This window comes from Sciurus vulgaris, assembly GCF_902686455.1.
Source record: "Sciurus vulgaris genome assembly, chromosome: 6".
In the NCBI taxonomy this organism is placed as follows: Eukaryota; Metazoa; Chordata; class Mammalia; order Rodentia; family Sciuridae; genus Sciurus; species Sciurus vulgaris.
This window is the reverse complement of record NC_136466.1, coordinates 49,351,879-49,372,524: the sequence shown is the minus strand read 5'-3', so window position 1 is coordinate 49,372,524 and position 20,646 is coordinate 49,351,879. Positions and strand designations below refer to the sequence as shown.

General features: G+C 38.6%; 1 protein-coding gene across 5 annotated transcripts in view; it reads right to left on the bottom strand.

Annotated features, from left to right (window-relative positions):
* Positions 1-483: 483 nt before the first annotated feature.
* The window catches only part of TNFAIP8 (TNF alpha induced protein 8), a 112,272-nt gene continuing 92,109 nt past the window's right edge, over positions 484-20,646 (bottom strand). For 4 of the 5 annotated variants that reach the window (XM_079145697.1, XM_079145696.1, XM_079145699.1 and 1 more), the window contains exon 2: positions 484-2,094. In XM_079145697.1, coding sequence (XP_079001823.1) covers positions 1,529-2,094 — 566 coding nt within the window. In that variant the 3' untranslated portion in view covers positions 484-1,528. Of the gene's footprint in view, positions 2,095-16,729; positions 16,788-20,646 lie in introns of those variants that run through there. The other variant, XM_079145698.1, reaches the window with a different exon arrangement.

Sequence of the window (20,646 nt, the reverse complement as noted above, 5' to 3'; positions counted from 1 at the left end):
CTACTGGCTCCAGGAAATAAGAATGTTACTTTTAGTTCAAATCTTTGAGTCAGGATTTAATATCAAGCAGGAAGATACTCTGCCTTTGCTGCTTGTCTTAGCCAAGCAAACAATAGTCCTAGAGAAACTGACCATCCCCCTCTAGGTGGTGATGGGCTAAAGCAGATTTCAACTTCTGGAATTTTCATTTGTGGGACCCTTTCTAGTGAACTGTAATTTTAATGTCAGTATTCTGCAAGGCGGGCAAAGTCAAGGCCAGAGAGTACACTAAATCACAGACAGAGTGACAATGCAAATAAATATTTAGTGCTGGTGGTTGAGCCTGTTATTTCCCAGATGATACAGTCAGCTAGCAGGTTTCCTTTTCTTTTTTGAAAATAAGCAAATGCTATACTTAAAATTACATGAAAACAAAGATAAACTGTTTGGAATGCAAATATTTAGTTTACTCATCAAAATAGCCAATAACAAAATACCAAAATCTCATAGGTAAATAAAAAAGTGACATTCTTTATTTATCAAACCTTCTTAAACACTAAAATGCATTCATCTTTCTGCTTAGGTTCTTTAGCAACATCTTTTCTTCCCTTTTGCTGCACATACTCCTAAGTTATTTTGTTGGGTTCATCTCTAAAATGAAGATTCTTTTTTTTCTTTTTTTTACTTTCTTAATGTTACTAATTTTTTTATTGCCCCAATATCAAAACCAGTTAATAGATATATTCTCTCTTGGTCTCTAACATGTGAAATGGATGTTAATAATGGAGACTGTATCAGCACATTTTCAAAGACGACATCAAAGATAAACTCAAAGCAAGCACTTCCTAGCAATAACATGCTGTTACATTTTTGAGAATTTAAGTATCATTGTTGGTACAAAAGAAGTACTCAATTTCAGAAGCATATTCTTATATTGGACATCATTCATAATGTCTAATTAATTCACTTCCACAGTACTGATTTTAGATATGGAGTTTTCTGTTTTTCTGAAGGTTCAACATGACTGCCTCAGATTTAATTCTTGAATGTCAATGACATAATCTTTAACAGAAGAATCAAGAGTAGACTTGAAAATAGAATTGATTCAAAAGGAGCAATGACAGCAAGAGAAAGTTCTTGGCTTCACAAAAGAGCATATACATAGTAAGGAATATAAGTGAGACAAAATATGCAATTTTGTACATATCAGAAATATCCAATGTGCCACCAATACAATAATTGCCCTAAAAAGGTCTTAAAATTCGGGGCCATACTAGTTTCTCTTTGTATAACTCTGCACGTGCATTACCAGCCATACATCTTCCCATGATCTGTCACCCATTAACAAGCTTTTTAGCCAGAATTTTTGGCAATGTTTTCTTCAAATAAAACCTCATGAAAGCACTATCATTAATGTCTGACAGTCGAGCTGGGCAAAGTCTTTCTGAAATATGTATAACCTTTTAAAAAAATTCCTTTGTTCCTTCATGAATCAGCAGTGCTCCATCTTCAGATAAATCACAGTCAGTCACAATTTTAACTCACAAGCTCATATGTTCTCTTCATCCAACATTTTGTTGATTCCATCACAAAGTTTTTGTAAGTGAGGTTTAAAATTTCCAAAGGGATTATACAAGGCAGCCAAAAATTCACAATTTGAAAAATGATCAAAGACATTATTAACCCGTCCATGTGACTTGGCAGTGAGGTGGCGCTGGATGATCTGGTGGAGCAGCTCTCTGCATTCATTCAGCAGCCTGGATAACACGTTCCGGTCAAAGGTGTAATCCACCTGGTGGAAACTGACCACCGTCATAGCAAGCTGGTGGACTTTCTTCTTGAACTTCTCCATCAGTGCCAGCTCGTCTTGATTAAACTGATTATTCCTGTACAGGATGGCCAGCTTGATGACTGTCTTGATGAGGTTTTTGATGATTTTCTCGGCCTCCTTCTTGTTCTGGGTGTACTCCTTGGTCACTCTGTAGAGCTCGTCCAGTACCTCGCTGCTTGTGTCATCGATTAAGGTGGTAGCGATGGATTTGGACACCATTTTACCCAAGATCTTCTTTTGTGCCTGAACGGCCAGGTTTTTGGAGTTAAAGACATCTGTGGCCACTAACAAGGAAAAAAAAAAATAGGAGAGAGAATAAAAGATCAGTAAATATCAATAAGAGAATCAAATCAAAAACCAGATATTAAAGAGTATTTTTCCTCATTTTCCCATTGTTTGTGGTTTGCCTCCCATCCACAGATAAAAATCTCTGTCAAGAAAATTAATTTTTCCTACATTTCAGGACATCAGATTCTCTTTTATGGAATTAACAGGATGATATGTAACTCAAATATTTTCTAATTTCTGCTATGTAGTCAATACTTCCTTTAGAAGTTGGTGACTTTCTTGAAAATAACTTTCTGATTTCAAAACAGTATGTCTCATGAGGTGGTAAGTTTTTATGCAATTTTTACCTGACTTAACTTTATAAAATATATTAAAAATATAAAATCCACTCTACACCTGTCCTCTAGGCAATAGTAACCCTGAGCAATTTAAAGAAGCAATTAATTTAAATGAAAGGAGGATAAATGGCAAAGCCTTGAGTTTGGGTAAGATGGGAAATTCTTAGAAGCAGATGAAAGGGAGGGCCCTGTTTTATAATCCATTTGCAAAAAATCCTAATTTCACAAGATACTGACTGGCACTCTCCAGCCCAGCCATCTTGACCACCTCGAATTTTAACTCCCAGAAGTCAGGCTTTGGAAGGAAACACTCCTCAGAGAGCTCAACATCATTTGCCATTTCTGATGAATGACCCATTGTTCCCTTTAAATTTTTATACATTTTGAAATAGCCCTATTTCATGAGCTACCAGAATGTGCTATATGAAAAACATACTTTGAAAAAGCTGATGCTTAGAGTTTACTTGGAATGACAATTTTTAATTTGACAAATGTTTAAGATACACCATATATATTATATATATTACATATATTATATATATATATATATATATATATATATATATATAATAGTTGTATGTATAATGCTTCTAGCTTGGAGCAGGTCAGTGAAAATGCTCAAAAATTGTTTACTCCTCAAATCAAGTTTAGTTTTCCTTTACCACAATTTCCCTTGCTCTGTTCATGTTCCAATCTGAAAGCTACTTCTCTATAACTGTGCTTTACCCCTCTTTTCCTAAGGCTTCAGAACTGCTGTTCTGTTACCCCACCTCTGGGCCCCAAGGTAGCTGTTCTCTCTGCACATGCCAATGTATGAGCTAGGTTAGCTGCTGGCAAGTTCAGTGATAAAAGATAAAAAGTTTGGAACAAGTCAGGGCATCAATGATATAAGATTATTTCTTGTTTGGACAGCATAATTAGGAAGCAAGAAGGTTACTGCTTTCCAACCCAGGCTGGGAGGACACAGAAGAAGGGTGACTCCCTCAACCTGGAACTGTCATTTTAGATGTGAAATTGGGGCAAATAAGAGTCATGTTCTATTGGAAATTTGGTCTCATGGTAGGAATATAGTATTGTACAGGTAACTACAGAGTGGTTCCTAATGATCATTCATAAATAGACAATCTCATATATTCACTAAAAGAATCTCATGATTGAACTAGAAGTGCTGCCCTCACAAATGCCAATACTTAAACTTCTGAAATATGAACTGAAACTGCAGAAAAAGAACTGAAATTTATTTTGAGAAAGAAAAGGAAAGTGAAAAAGAATGAGAAAGTTAATTTTATGCAAGTTTCCAAGCTTTTCAATGTTGTCAGTTAAGCAGTGGTCTATTTCTATTCCTGTTTCTTCAATAATTTACAAAAGAGTGTTAATTCACAGTAAAGAATTTATATCAGAAGAAATAGCACCCACATAGTTAATATTACTATATTAAGACCAAGGACCATCATTCATCTTAGAACTCTCCAGATGGACCTCAACAAATAAACATATCTGACTTATGCAGGAATAGATACCCAAACATTTTCAGAAACACAGCAAATAATTCTAGGATTTCAACAATGTAGTCTGCATAAAGTTGAAAAGTTATTCTGTTTTTAATCTTTTAGAACTTGGCATGGTCCCATTTGGGGTTTTCCGCAATGTCTCTCAGATGGACACACTTTATATGTTGTACCAGAGGGAGAGAGATTCAATAGATTCCTTTGTGCTACTCTTCATCCTAGGCTGGACTTGCAAGTTTGCATCTCTTCTCAGCTACTTTTCTTATTAAATCTCAATGTTCCATTTAATTTCAAACATAAAAAGAAACAAAAACTTTGGGGCAGTACTTCAACTTCCTGCAAAAGGATGTAAAAGCAAACCTGCTGCCTGCTAAGCAAGATCATTTCCCATTTACTGGCAACCAAGTCTGAACCAGGACAGGGAAGCTGATCTCTAAGGCTTTCACATTCATCCCAGTGGAACTTCAAACCCTGTTTGGAAACACAGCAAGTACGTCACACTTTCATTCTTTGGATTGCTCTAGCATAGTCGTCTTTTAAAAGACTTTTAATGAAGATGAAGCACTTTCTCGGTCTACCAGGAAGACATGCATGCAGTGAATTTATTTTCCAGCATTAGAAGAGGCTTTTTCTGAGCCAACTGGGTTTTGTGGCTAAGAGCTGCTGGCCAGCAATGTGTGGTCTGTGATCATAAAACATGACTTTTTTCTTTCTTGCAAATTAACTGCCGCTAGCCACTCCTGCTCAGGCTCATTTGTCAGTTCCACATGCTCTCCCAGATCCCTTCCAGGCCTGGTGTATCTCACAGCTAGTCCTGGACCAAGTTTTTCTCCTTCAGTCTCTTCTCGCCCCCGTGTGATCTCATCCACTCCCATGGCTCCAGATACCACCCATGTGCCAACAACTCCCACAGCTATAACTCAGCCTTGACCGTTTTTCCAGACTCATTTTGCAAAAGTATTTAAGATTTTTTCTCTTCCTGTGTGAATTTGCAGGCATCACAAAAGCAACATGTCCAAGACTGAATTCTTGATTCTTTCCTGTTCCCTAAAAGTAGTCCTCCTCTATTCTTTACTATCTCAATTAATAGTTTCCCTTCCAGCCATTTGCTTAAGTCAAGACCTGGGAAATTGTCCACCATACCATCCTGACCCTTACTGAGCCCATTACCAAGTTCTTTCCATTTTATCTTCTCCTCAGGTCTCTAAATTCTATATATTTTCCTCCAACTTTATAGATACCATCCAGTAAAAGCCCTTTCCAATCTCTTCACACAGCAACCAGATACTTTTAAAACATAAATTAGGGGCTGGGGTTGTAGCTCAGTGGAAGAGCACTTGTCTAGCATGTGTAAGGCACTGGGTTTGATCCTCAGCACCCCATAAAAATAAATAAATAATAAATAAATAAATAAATAAAATGAAGGTATTGTGTCCATCTACAACTAAAAATATGTAAAACAAAATAAAATGTAAATTAGAAAATGATACTCCATTTAAGTTCCTTGCTAGCCACCACACCTCTTTATTGCTGAAATCATCATTTGCCTAAATTTTTACTGTCCGACTATCTACTGCTACCTAAGTTCTCTAAGGACAGAGAGACTATCTTGTTCATTGGGCCATTTCCTGGGCCTAGAAGGGCGCCTGGTCTAAAAGTCAATTTCTCCCATCTCTTCACTATATTTAAATACTCGCCAATGAAAATGTGCTGGCCTACAACACGGGACTTTTATACACATATAGGTGTTTTTGTTTTAAAAGCTAGAGAAAGTTATTTGGTTTACCTCACTAAACATGTGGTTTTCTTCCCTAGAAATGCACTTCAGAGTGTGGCTGTTCTTGCCATCACCAATCAGCTCTTTGGAAGAGGAAAGATTGGTTGTGCACAAAGAGAAAACATCCAAGGACAACATCACAAATGTTTTGAGTAAAAGCAAGGTGTGAGGCAGTGGAAGATTAAGCACAGCCCACTCCGGCTTCTGGCTGGATTATGTTTAAACACATGATGGAGGGACCAAAGACTGTGCTGGGAAGAAAGTAGGATGCGCAGAGATGTTCCCCTTGGGGAAAATGTTGAAAGCACAGGTACAGTCTTTTACCTATTACGATTGATCCACTTGCCTTTGGAAGTAGAAGTATAAATTGTTGACTCATGAAAACAACATGCCATATATAAAAAACATGCAAAGAATTCCTACTATGTTAGAGCTGTTTAAGATTTATATATCCACTTACCTTACCTCCCTCCCTCTCTGACTTAATCAAATAGTCCATTTCAGCAATGGATGCTGTAAAGAAAACTGCCGTTGGGAATTCTGGTTTTAGCATCAATGATTATAAAGTTAGAGATCAATGTTGATGGTAAAAATATACTGACCCACGGACCCAAGAAAAAACATGTGCAGAAGGGAACAAAGAGGAAAAGCCTTTTAATAATATTAACAAATGAAAAACTAGTTTTCTGAAAATTAAAAAAAAGGTTCATAACTATTCCCTCTAAGAATCTGCCAATACTGTATGGTGACGTATTCTAACTTTCTTTACAACTTCACCAGCAAATAATATAATTTTTTCACCCAACAAATTTGTTATACTTGGAACTTTTAAGCAGTAACCACAGATGCACATGTGTTTGCAAATCCTTGCCTACTTAAAATTTGATTCAGCATGGCCAGTATTAGGAAGGATGGAAAAAGAAAACAATTTGTTGGAAAACATGGCTGAATTAAAAATTTTTAAATAAAAAATGCAAAATTGTAGTTCTCTTTATATTTGAATAACTCCAAACTCAAAAGGACTTAGTCAAAAGGCAACTTTGGTGATAAGAAAGTGGTGAAACTGAAGTTATGCACTGTCACAAGAACTCAGCAGGCTAAGAGCGATCCTCCTCACACTGGGGTGAAAAGCAAGGAGCACTGGGAATGGCTGCTGACGCATCTGTGATGGCAGCTTCCCTGCTGGAAAGCCCAAAGTAGGAAATGCAAGAGAATGGAGAAGAACCAAACAACAAATAGGCAGAAAGGAAGGAAGGGAGGGAGGGAAGGAGGGAGGGAGAAGGAAGAGAGAAAGAGAAGACAAAGGTGGGTGAGGGCCGCAGCTAGCAGAGCAGCAAAGATCTGAACTTGAAGGAGGGTTGGCTCTGGAAGGGTAAAAGCAACAACCGTGGTTACAAGTTGGAGGCAACACTATCATCCACACAGAGCAGACAAGTGCCAGGCATCTTAATCCGAAAATCGTACTTAGGTCACACAGGTGGTAGTCATCACATCCGAGTGTAGTCCTGGGCGGATCACTACATCCTGGATCTTTAACCTGACGCCAAATGAACACATTTCTTTCTTTCTTTCCCTCCCTTTCCCCATTTTTTCTCAGTAATAGAGATTGAACCCAGGGGTGCTCCACCACTGAGTTATATTCTCAGTCCTTTAATTTTTTATTTTGAGACAGGGTTTCACTAAGTTCCCCAGGCTGGTGGTTAACTTGTGATCCTCCTGCCTCATTCTCCCAACACTAGGATTACAGATGTGTGCCACCATTCCTGGGGGAATGAACATTTTGATGTATATACGTTTTCCTGACCCCTTAAGGACCAGTAATATACATTATCACAGTGACAAGCTAAGTCATTCACTCCATGTCTCATACCCACTTCAGAAAAATACATCCTCGTTTAAAAAGACAACATAGTAAAGAAGATACATGTCAGAGAAAATGGTGGCTTTGAAATGACCCCTCTCACAGGGTCTTTTCTGGGAAGTATGAGGAACTGTCTAACAACCCTTGCAGAATTCTCTTATTATCTTTCCTTCAGACATTTAAAAATTCTCTATATTGTAGAGAACTGATAATATCACAAGTGGCTCTTTTCTGTAGAGATACAAATAAAATTAGTCTACTTAGCTACAATCAATTCCTGATTTTTTAAAATTTTTTTAATTTTTATTTTTATTTTATTGCCTATGTGTTGCTCTTAGGATTCTCCTTTGAACTAACTGGAAGAGCTTACCATTTCACTTATTAATTGACTTAAGAAATATCTTTGATATAACTAATTTGTATGTATATAAGAGTCATGAGTTTAATTTCTTAAAAAACACACCCTTTGACAAATATTAGAATTTTTTCAATCAAAAATATTTAAACTAAGAGAACTGAAGTATGAACCTTTAGTGTACTGGTATTCTTTTCCTGGGGCAACTTATCTTCCCAGGGTCCTGGAAAAGTAGAGTGTCCTTATATAAGTCCAAATACTCTGTGGCTAATGGTTCCATGAACTGCTCAGGGAGATTATGGAGATTCAGTTTCCTCATCTACAACTGGAGAATGGTGATCCACCCTCTTGGAGTTTGGAGGGACCACATAAAAGTCTCACATAATGCCTGTCCCAGAATAGCCTTCTCCACAGGTTTGTTTAAAGAACACAACAAACTAAACTTCAAATACATTCTGAAGTGCTCTTTAGTACTGAATCACACTCGGTCAAATTAATCAACTCCTTCCGGAAGCATTATGGAACTGAGATATGCAAAATACCAGATGGCTGTGTGAGGAAAGACCTCCTGTAGTTTAGCTAGTAAGAAGTCATATTTTCTTTTTCATGATAACATTTTTAAAATATAATATAAAGCTCTTTAGAAGAAAAATTCTCTTTTTTTAAGGTGTTGAATCTCTCGCTAGCAACAGATTTGACTGCAAAGGACTATGACAGGTAGCATAAAGGTATTTTGCCTAGAGAAAACTGACTCATTGAGAATGGAATTAAAGCCTACCACAAAAAGATAAGAGAAACAGTTTCCACATCCTTGCAAATCTAAGGGACAGGGGCAAGATGCAAATGAAATGGGCCAAAAATAAAGCCAGAGTGAAAACTTGCAGTAAAGACACAGCAGCTGATAAGCTCACTTCAGTCAGCATTCTTATGTGGAGCATCCAAGCCTCCCAGAGAACCAGAGACTGAGAGGCTGGGCAGGAAGCCAAGGAAGAACAGCATGGATAGAAAAAAATGGCTCCAAATCAAGAGTCCTGGCTTATAAGTTTGGATGCAATTTAATTTCTTCAAAACTCAGTTTTCTCATCTGCTAAGTGGGAGTCATTTCAAGTTGGTGTGGCTTAAAAGAGGTTGAATGAGTTACAAATGTGGTAACGCCCAGCCAGTGTGCTAGGCTCAAAGGAACTCTGAATGGTGCTATCTGGTTTGATATCACTTGAAACCCAGGAGCAGAGATTCAAAGCCAATGTTTACACACTGTGCTCTGAATTCACTTCTCTTTATCTCTTTATTTGCTAATTTTGTGGCCAAGGAAAATTAGATCTTGGAGAAAACACTGGGGAGTTTCCCTGTGTGCTCTCAAGCTGTTTTTGTTTCTTTAATTCTGAAATTTTTTCACCATGGTTTGGGGGTCAACTGTGTGTCTTTTCTTCCGCGGTTTAGTTTGATGATGGTTTTGAAAACATCAGGAATTTCAGCTCCTTCAATGTCATATTAGACCCCATCTCTGCTTTTTTCTCCCCCACCCCAAGGAGCATGTGATGTCTTTATTGCCTTTCTGGATCAATAAGACAACCCAATGATTCTAGGCTGGTTGGAGAAAAACTTGGTGACGTTTATATGAAGTGGCTGGTTAGAACCCAAAGAATATCAGTCTCATAAATATCAGAGCAGAGGTTACAGGGGGAAAAAATTGCATGTTGTGGCTACCCAACAACAGAGCAAGAGGTTTATAGCCACAAAAACATATTGATTGTCCTAGGCAATAATGATGATGGTAATGATGACGATAATAAATAATAATAGCAGCCACCACTTAAAAATTCTTATTACACTATTCCTGGAAATGACCAGAACTTTCATTACCTTACTGAAGCTTCACACCAACACTAAGAGGAAGGTTATCTTGCAACTGAGATGAACATGAACACAGAGACATCTAGCTTCAAGCTATTGTCTGAACTACATTACAATGCACAAGTTTTAGAGAAGAGGTTTCCTCTTGAAGACATGGGAAGACCTAAGAAGGTCTGGGTAAGGGAAGTGAAATAAAAGAAAAGAAAAAAGACTGGGTCTCTCTCAATGAGGTACTAGGTCGTAATAGCTCAACCCAGCTGGGCTTTAAACTGTCTGTTTTCAAAGAACCTGAGCAGTTTTAAGACCTTTTAGAATTTAACCTAAAAAAAAAAAAAAAATTACTTAAACTGTTCCAAAGCCAGAACACAAATATATAAAGTGAAAATTCTCCTCAGCTTTGACACTCACTGCATGGCTCTGACCCAACCCTTGCTTCCAAGAGGCAACAACTGTTTAGATTTTTGGCATCCTTTCAGACCCACAGCCCCCTGCATAGATAAGCAAATACATCAATAGATACTGAGAGTGCAAAGAAGACTTGGAAGTTTGCAATTCTTCAGACCTGCAACTTTTGAGTGATGAAAGAATATAAAGCATGTAGGTGTCCACAATTCCATGCATAACTAACATAAACAGGCAAGGTGCTGGAGGAACATGGGCTATTCACCTGTTACCACCCACACCATAGCAGTAAGACTCCTTCAGTGAATGGTGAGAAGGTAGCAAGTATGTGAGGTGGATCTTTAATTTAATGGGGGTTAGAGGCTGTGGCAAGTGAATACTGTGACTAGGGTGATCATATAGTTTATCATTCAAATGGGATACTTTTAAATTAAAAGGTGCTGTCGGTAATTGTACCATCACAACAGATCTGTGACTGTCCCAGGTAAATATAAGTAGTCACCCTACTTAATTAAGAAAGGATTAAAAGTAGGGATTTACCCAAATATTTATGACCTGAGAAATTTCTTGGGAATGTCACAAGAGCACTAGCCAGATTTTCTTCCAAACTTTGTTAAAAAGAAAACAAAAAGTAGTTCTTAAAGTTAAGAAGAATCTCATGGGGAAAATTTTATTCTAGTTAAGCATGTTTGGAAACAGCATATAACAGGTTCCCTCTGGAGATGCACAAAATATCTTTTATGTTAAAAGTCTTGATTTTTTTCTTTTTTTTTTTTTTTTGTACCATGGATTGAACCCAGGGGCATTTAACCACTGACCGATATCCCTAGCCCATTTTTGTATTTTACTTAGAGACAGGGTCTCACTGAGTTGCTCAGAGCCTTGCTAAGCTGCTGAGGCTGACTGAATTCCTGATCCTCCTGTCTCAGGCTCCTGAGCTGCTGGAATTACAGGTGTGCACCAGGCAAGTTCTTGATTTTTGCAATAAAGAAGCATTGTAACTTTGCTTACCTAAGTTTTCCAAACTAATTCCACATAGGAACCAATAATGAATTTGTGAGATAAGGTTAGTGAAATTAATTGGTTAACAGGTTGACGAGGGGTCTTGGTATTCCTCTAGAATGGATTCAAAATGATCTTGAGCAAATAGGGGAGGGCAAGACAGGCAGTGGGGCAATGCCAGGCAAAGGCAGGCAATGTGATTGTAAACCCAGCTCTAAAGTCGGACTGTCTGGGTCAGAAGTAGGACTCAGCCACTGAGTGCCAGAGCCCCTGGACCAAATTACCTACCCTCTCTACACCTCAGTTTCCTTATTGACAAAAGGAATTTAAGTAAAAATAATCCACATAAAGTACTTAGAACAGTACTAGATGCAAAGCAAGTGCATCAATCTATATAAGCAATTACTATTGTTGTCATTATTACTGCTATCCTTATCATTAAGGGAGACAGTGTTAAAGTTCCACTAGGATGGGATGCCTGAGGAGTGAGAGGAAAGGAGAGAACATTAACACATTCAACAAAAACTTCTGTGGAGTGTTTATGATGTATCAGACACCGCGGTTTCAAAGCTAAATAACAGGATTCTTTCTCTCCAGGCACGCAGACTCACACAGGAGGGAGGGAGCAGATAAGCCCAGTTGGGCAGAACACACCATGGTAAATTCTACAGTAGGAATGTGACAATGCACACAACATACAGGGAGCCAAGACAGGAAAGGTTAATTTTCCTGGACAGGGAGGCAGAGGGAGGCTAGGCTTGAGGGAGGTTTTGCAAAAGATCAACCTCAAAGAAAAAGAAGCTTCCACCCTACTTGGACACAAATGTGTCTATATTCCACAGCTGACCTACAAAATCCTTATGGCTAGATAGGGATTAACAATTCTGTTCATAAATTGGTATGTCAAAAACCAAAGGATGTGTGTGTATCCTGCAAACTTTTTTAAACATTAACTATGTATAACTTATTGTGAAGGCCCTGGAAATGCTCACTATAAAGGTGCTTAGTTTTCAGGAGGGTTTTGGTGGTGAGGGGAAAGGTGTACAGGTATCCAGGGCAGAATTCTGTGTCATTGGCCAACAGCATCAGAATTGCCTGGAAAAGTCTAAGTAACTGTTAGACCTGCTTTTCAGAACCTCCAGGGGTACCAAAACAAATGAACGAACAAACATAAAGAACCTCTAGGTGTACAGTCTGAGAGTCTCCATTTACAAGAAGTACTCCTCACGATTCCTATGTGTGTAAAGTTGGGGGACCCCTGCTCTAAGATGTACTCTTAGAACAGTACACTTAAAATTTCAAATAGACATACTTTAGCCACAGAAGCATGTTGAAGGAGGACTTTGAGCAGATATAATTCTATCTAAACTTTTTTCATAAAAATAGAGATCTCAGGGCTGGGGATATAGCTCAGTTGGCAGAGTGCCTGCCTTGCAAGCACAGGCCCTGGGTTCAATCCCCAGCACCACCAAACAAACAAACAAACAAACAAACAAAAAAAAGAGATGCTAGCTTGTACATGGAATCCAGAGAAAATGTTTTCAAAATAGTGCTTCAAAACTTCAAGGAATTTTGATAACATATCTAGGAGAATAGAAAAGTTATCCCCTGTCTAGATGATTCTTCAAATCAGAGTTTGAACAGGACCCAGCTCTATTTCTAGGCTACAGATGGGTTTGAAATTAAATGAAAAATATCCCATAATTGTTTACACAAAACTGACTTTGGGGAACTTTTTCTTTTCAAATTAAATGAATCCTTCTTTATTTACTATGTTGAATTAGAACATGCTGGTTTTTCTTAGAGACATTTCAATTAGGCTGGTCTATTTATATATTTTCTTAAGGATATAAAGTCTTTCTACTGTTGATATGATCCAATCTTTCACCAGAGTGTGTAGAAAAATCATCTAAACAGCTCCATGATTTTCTACACTTTTCACCCCATGTTCTCCCACCCTGCCAGAGGCCCTGACTCCCAATGAATATTCATTTCATTTACTCAGAAAACCAGTAACAGATTTTAGTACCTATCACACTGGAGTGAAGTTCAGTTATTGAACCAGCCCTTGAACTAGCATCAATGGTCACAGAGCTTTCTGGTCTGATCATATAACACATAATAAAGATAAGCAAATAACAAAATTACAGTTTACATGTGTGTAACATTCCACAGTTTGCAAAATATTTTCATCATAACATTTTCATATGCATTTCTGGTGGGGAGCCGGATAAGAGAACCAAGGCTCTAAAGTCAAGGGACTTATCCAAGGGTGCACAGTTAGTAGAAAGCTGAGACGTTCAACTTCCTACTATACCACAAAGCTGCTCTACAAGAAAAGCAAAATCAAGTAATGTCCACTGCTTATGAATTTCCTATCAAATGCCACATGTTGCTGAGCCAGCTGCAGAATCCTACTTCTTAGAGTTTGTCTGTTCTCCTAGGTCAGTGACTCCTTGAACCAAAAATAAGGAGCACAGGTGTTATACATCAGAGAACAGAAAATAAAAAAAAGCTGTATGTCTACCCTTTGCCCTCTACCTCCATCCCTGCCTGGAAACGTGCTGCTGGTCCTGCCAGCATCAGTTTAAAGACCATTTCTTCCAAGAAGTTTTCCAAGTGTGATGGCCAGAATAAATTGCTCCATCTGACCTGCCTGGTGGGAGAGTTAAACTCCTATCTAACCTTAACCACTTGCGATCCTTGATAAGGCACCACATCTATTAATTTCTGTATTTTTCAAAGTGCTTAACACATGCCCTCCAGCTAGCAATGCTCAAATGTGCGTCAATGGAACCCATCAATACCTTCTACAGCAATTCATGAAGTCAAGTCAGGAAATCAATTCAATTCCTCTTATCCAGAGCTTAACAAACGAATTTATTTGCATTTTTGCACTCCCTCCCTAGCTAAAAACATAACCCTATATATGAGATGTAAACGTGTGTGTGCACATGAGAGGGAGACAGAGAGAGAGAGAGATGTGCTAAGAGCTTCATGCCATGCTATGTATTTTCTTTTTTTAATCTGCTTTTCCTCCTCTACCCTTGGCCAAAACATACTGAATAACTAGCTACTTTGTTTGGAGAACTGACCATATTTAGTTAATTCAATCCTTACAGCAAATGGTCTGAAATCTTCCATGCAAATGCCTCACACCCATCTGTCTGAGTATTTTAGGAGCAGCAACCTCTTGGCCTCAGCTTGGGCATCTCTCAAATATGCATCTTGGCAAAACCTCCTAACATTCTTGCCCCAGTCTTTCCAGTAACTGTATTAAAATGTCAAATCAGTCAAGCATTTTATAGCCATGCCCAGGTCCCGTGGCTAGATTCTGCTAAACGTAAGTAAATGATAAGATGAGATTTGCTGGGCCTAAAAGTACACTTTTCATTTCACATATCAGAACTAGTAAGATCTGAAATTCTAGGATAAAATTCTGAAAAAACCCAGAGGTTTACAGAAGCAGTGTTGCTCACCACTGGGTACTTCCAGGGAAGCATGTAAGTTCTCTATGAAATGGTTTTTACCCCTTTCTATCCTTTTCTCTCCCCTCCTAACACTCAGGCTGTTTTATTTGTGTTAGGATGAAGAGTAGAGGTTGTAATCTGGACACACTATTATTTGGACTGGACAGTGCTGCACTGTTCTTAGGATTAGTGGTTTGTGTTAGCAAACTGGGGAAATTAACCTCAAAATCTGTGTTTGATTTCCTTTGAACAATCATAAGAGCTAATGAAAATGGACCCACATTCCCACATGACAACAATGTTCTAAACTGACTGCCTCCTTCAGAAGGCGACTCATCCTTCCAGTTTCTCCCAGGTCTTCCTGGCTCTCCACACCATTTAGTTTCATTTCCTGGGTGCTATAGGCATCAGTGTGGGTGACCTCTGACTTACAGGCAGAAATGTGATGGACTTCAGAGACAACCTATGGAACTCCTCCTGGGGAATCATGAATTGAACAGCCTGCCCAGCAGTGTACTTGTGTATCAGAAACCAGAGCACACATGCAGGTTTCACGGAATTGAGAAATAATTTAACCAAAAATTATGTGTAGTCAGTGAGTTCCTAAGGAGGATCTGCAGGGTGAAGTGGTGGGGAGATTATAATGATTTGTTTTCACACTTGTTATTTAGTCACAGACTTCAGGAAGTTACTCTTGGGTAAGAAAATCTCCCTCTTATTTCTAAAGAATGTGTCAAGGGGGTCAGAGAGAGAGATGGTAAATTTGCCAAATCTGTAAAAATCCTAGGGAAAAGTTGATTCCCCATTCACTCATCAAATTCTTATAGAGCATCTATGTGGGCCAGGCAAAGTGCCTGCCCTCAGGAAGCTCAGATTCTAGAAGGAGACCTGTAACACAAACAGACAAGCATGTATTAATATGTCAAGGAGGAACAGAGGCCAGGACAAAGAGAGCTGTGGCAGGGAGGTCAGAGGAGGCCTTTCAGAAAAGATGACATTTGGGCAGAGACAGGAAGGCAGTATAGGCAGCTTCCTTGAGCAGTGAAATCCCTGAAGCCCTTCCCAAATATCACTTCTTCCATGAAGACTTTATCATCTATCCCAGTCAGAAATGCTCTATTTTGTCTTTATCTCTGACTAGAAACTGCTTTATGTCCTGTTTATTGGTGCCACTTTCCCTAAAAGTAAAGTCCTTGTGATTGGTTCCAATTTTTAACTTATTCCTTCCTATAATAAATACATAATCTTTAATATGTATTTACTGGATTAAAAAAATTCTCAGGCTGTTTGAGCGGAGTGAGCAGAAGGACAGAAGGGGTGTAGGAAGTGAATACTATTTTTATAAAACACAAACAAAATAAGGCTATAAATAAATGATATTACTATTAATTATATGCCATATTTCAAATATACTTACATAAGAAATGAATATTTCAATGTAAACTTTGAGGAAAAGTTTATTTGTAAATGATTCATTATATAACTAAAGATAAGCATTCAAAAATCATGGACTGATAACATTTACAACTGGTATGAAATACTGAATATTCATACTCTACATAGGTGATAATTCTGTTTTTAGTATAGATGTAGCCTTTTTAGGATTAACTCAAAAGAAACTGAAAATCTAAAAGGGCACAAACTCTACCTTTCTTTGTTAGTTTGTTATTAAGGAAGTAAAAGTTAAAGATTGTTGGATAAAATTTTATATTTTATCCCTATTGAAACTGCATAACTTAAAAATATTTAGAATTTAAAATAACAAAGTCCACAAAAGCTTGAAAGACAAATAGTTTTGCTAAAATAATTATAATTCTCCGATGCCAATGATACATACTTGGTATTTCAGTTAAAGAAAATAACTAAAAAGACCATTTTAGCCATTCTCTTCTAAGAATTGAAAAAAATTTCCCTAAATATATTAACTTGCTGTCTTGGAGATGGATTACTTCCCTAATGGTAGGTATCTGGGTAAAACAAACTTTGTCAAATAACAAAACCAACCAATTTTGCCAAATAACAACAAAATAAATGTCTTCTCTAAAATACGTTAGAGGCACCCACCTTTGGTAGTTTTGTCTTTTGCCCATCATTCACTGCTCTGGAAGTCAGCCCACCATCCCACCTCTCACCTCTCAATCACCAACCCTGTTTCCAGAAACAGAAGAGGCCATGGGAACCACATGAGGAACAACAGAGGCCCAGAGGTCCATGCAGGGTCACAATGTGACCTCCATTAACTCCTGACAACTCCCTGCCTGTGAAAAGTTACTTTATGTCAAAAGTAGCAAACAGCCTGGTGTGGTGGCCCACGCCTATAATCCCCAGTAGCTCAGGAGGCTAAGACAGGAAGATCATACGTTCAAGGCCAGCCTGGGGATCTTAGCAAGACCTGGTCTTTAAGGAAAAAAAAAAAAAAAAAAAAAACGAACTGGAGATATAATAATTCAGTGTTAAAGCACCCCAGGGTTTAATAACCAGTATGGAAGCAAAACAAAACAAAACAAAACAAAACAAAAAAGCAGCAAATAGAAATTCCTTCATTTTAAAAAACAAAGTTTAGCTGGGTGTGGTAGCAAACACCTGTAATCCCAGTGACTGAGGATGTTGAGGCAGGAGGACTGCAGGTTCAAGGTCAGCCTCAACAAATGAGAGAGACACTGTCTCGATGGAATAAGGGGGGAGGGCTGGGATCCAGCTCAAGGGTGCAGCATCTCTGGGTTCCATCCCCAGCACCACAGAAACAGACAAACAACAAAAAGCTTACAGACTTCTAGGTGGCACTGTTGGGATGGGCCCATAGTTTTTCTTTTTTGTACACTGAGATAAAATTAACACAACATAAAATTCACCACTGTAAATTTATTTTTTTAAATAGTTTTTTAGTTGTTGATGGATCTTATTTTTTTTTTTTTTTAATTTACATGCGGTGCTGAGAATCAAACCCAGTGCCCCACACATGCAAGGCAAGCCTCTGCCACTGAGCCACAACCCCAACCCACTGTAACCTATTTAAAAGTCAAAAACTCCGTGATTTTAAATCACATCCACAATGCTGAGCAACCATTATCTTTCTTTAATTCCAGAATGTTCACATCACCTCAAAAATGGGCTCCCATAATGTTTTAATTTTTTTGTAAGGGGAAAAAGCATGCATGGATTTGGAGCTTTCCTATAAACATTCACATTTCTGACTTCTCAGGAAAAACCTGATCTTCTGGAAACGCTGATGAAAGAGGTTGGGCAACACAGGTCCTTTCCAATTTCCTACCTGGTCACTCTGGCAGTTGGGTAATTTCCTGGCCCCTGGAGGTATACGAGTAGCCATTCCTGATTGAAATGACCGGGGGCTCAGACCATTCTGAATCACTTTCTAAAGAGCCTCGGGAATGAGACTCCTGGTGACTCAAGAGTTGACATCCCTGGGCCCCTGGGGCTGGCAGTCAGCTGAGTGAGCAGGCTTCACGGCTCTGACTCTCCAATGGGATCCCGGGGTTTCTGCCTACTTCCTTACTCATCTCTCAAATGTGCATTTTCCACCTCAGGATCTTTGATGAAATCTCTCTTCTGAAAGCCATCTACATCTTCCTAGGTCATGTCCTGATCGCTGGTCCCTTGAGGCAAGTCCCCCGACTTGCCTTTTCTACTAATTTCCCTATCGTTACTTAGTATACTTTTATTACAAAAGAAATTACATGGCTGGGTATGGTGGCACACACCTGTAATCCCAGTTCCTTGGGCTGAGGTAAATGGATTGCTTGTTTGAGGCCAGTCTAAGCAATTTAGTGAGACCCTGTCTCAAAATTAAAAGGGATGGAGAAGTAGTTGAGTGGTAGAGTGCTTGTTTAGCATGTGTGAGGTCCTGGGTTCAATGCTCAGTACCACAAAACTAGAAATTAATTAGTTAATTAATTACTTTATATAGAAAGGAAACCATATGTTCTGTATGCATGGAAACTGGAACTCTTTCCCTAAATATATCATAATCATCAACTGATTATGATACAATGATTTAAAACATTAAAATGTTTTTCAAAAATCATGACAAATGAAGTCAATGAGGAAAAACACTAACATGATTAGTTGCTACGATGTACTGTCACCAAAGGCTAGGAGCCCCATGTCTACCAGAGTGCTACAAAAGAAGGCAAGCTGGTATGACCAAGGTAGCAAAGGTCTCATAGCTCCCAACATGAGCATTCTCCATGAAGAGGCAAAGGATTCCAAGGAAACTGAGAAGGACTAATATGACATTGTGAAGATGATTCAATGCTACGTCTGGGCTGCATAAAATCATTTCCTGTACCAGGAGTAGCATGTGCACCAGGCTTGGGGAAACAACCAGGCAAGTCCTCTTCCCAAAACTTCATGCCTTCTCAATAGCTTTGCTTCAACTCTTTCAGCTGCAGACAGTCCTTAAGCCTGTCTCACCCAGACACGGCCTTCGGCTTCCATGGACTCACCTACGTGCATGCCTGATAATTCCTCCAGGCTGGAAACTCAAGGAGAGCCACAGGTCTTCCCACTGCAGATTCCTTCTCTTAACACCTGGCCCGATTACTTACACCTGGCCAGATTCCTTTCCTATGCCTGTCTGGACATCCCTGGTGAGGAGTGTGTGGAAATGATTTTGAAAAACGCCAAGCCAGCTTCTAAATAAATGAAGCAGATGAAGTTCCTCAAATGGTGAAAGGCACAGGGATAAATACCCGCATCTCTTTGCCTTTTCTTACATTTGGGGTTTTACAGAGTACTGAACACAATTATTAGGGAGAACTCATTCTTGGTATTTAGGGCAGTTTTTGTTTTAAAAAAGGGAAGTATGTGTGAGTGGTAGGCTGGGAAGCAGGAGTGGAGGATTTGGTGTCTAGGTTTTGTTTCTGGGATGAACAGAGGGACTGAACACCTTCTGTAGTGATTGCAGGTGTTGAGCATGCTCAAGAAGACATTGATCACATTATCAGAATCAATATGATAGAGACACAAGACAAAGATCTCTATAAATAAAAGTTGTACTAACTAACATAACTTTTTAAAAAGATATTAAGATGCAATTTGTGATGGTCAACTTGTATTTTTAAGGTATCTGGATTGATTTTCTAACAGAAGGGAACCCTTATAAAATCTGCATACATGTGTACTGATATGCATTTTACAAAGGTAGTGATACACTTCAACTGAGTTAAATGATTAACAAGGTCTATAATCATATCTTCATACTTGGGAAATCTTTTTTATCACATCTAACAGTTTCTAGACATTAAGTTCTTGATAAATAACAGAACCTCTAGTTAAAACATTGTTTCTATAAAGAAAACACACTTGGTTGAAATTTTCTTCATGCTATTTCTAACATCCTCAATGCTGCAAAAGGCAGAAAATATCTATCTTTGCCCATTTTGTGTTGCTATAAAAAAATGCCAGAGGTTGGTACTTTATAAAGAAATGAGGTTTATTTTGGCTTACAGTTCCAGAGGCTAGATCAGTATCTGCTGAGGGCCACATACCACATACCACATCCCCGATGGATGGCGACGCATGGCAAGAACACAAATGAGAGTGGCAAGGGAAGCATGAGGAAGGGGTCAAGTACTGGGGTGGCCTTGCTTTGTAACAATCTGCTCTCCTGAGAACTATTCCAGTCCCATGAGACCTAACCATTTCCAGGAGATGGGCAAATCTTGTGAGGGTGGTGCCCCCATAACCCACCAGGACACCCCTCTTAAAGGTTTTACCTCCTCTCAGTATTGCTACATTGGGGACCAACTGCTGAGTACAAGAATCTCTGGAAGGTAAAGTGTATTCAAACCATAGCAATAGCTTAGAAAAATGACATTGAATTTATCTCCAAGATATGAGGCAATGTGTATTATAAAGAGTACACACATGCTTGGGGGGAAAAATGAGTCAAACATTTTGAATATATGATTTGAGTTGGATTCTAAAACTGAAAAGTAAATCTACCCTATCTGAACTGTCTC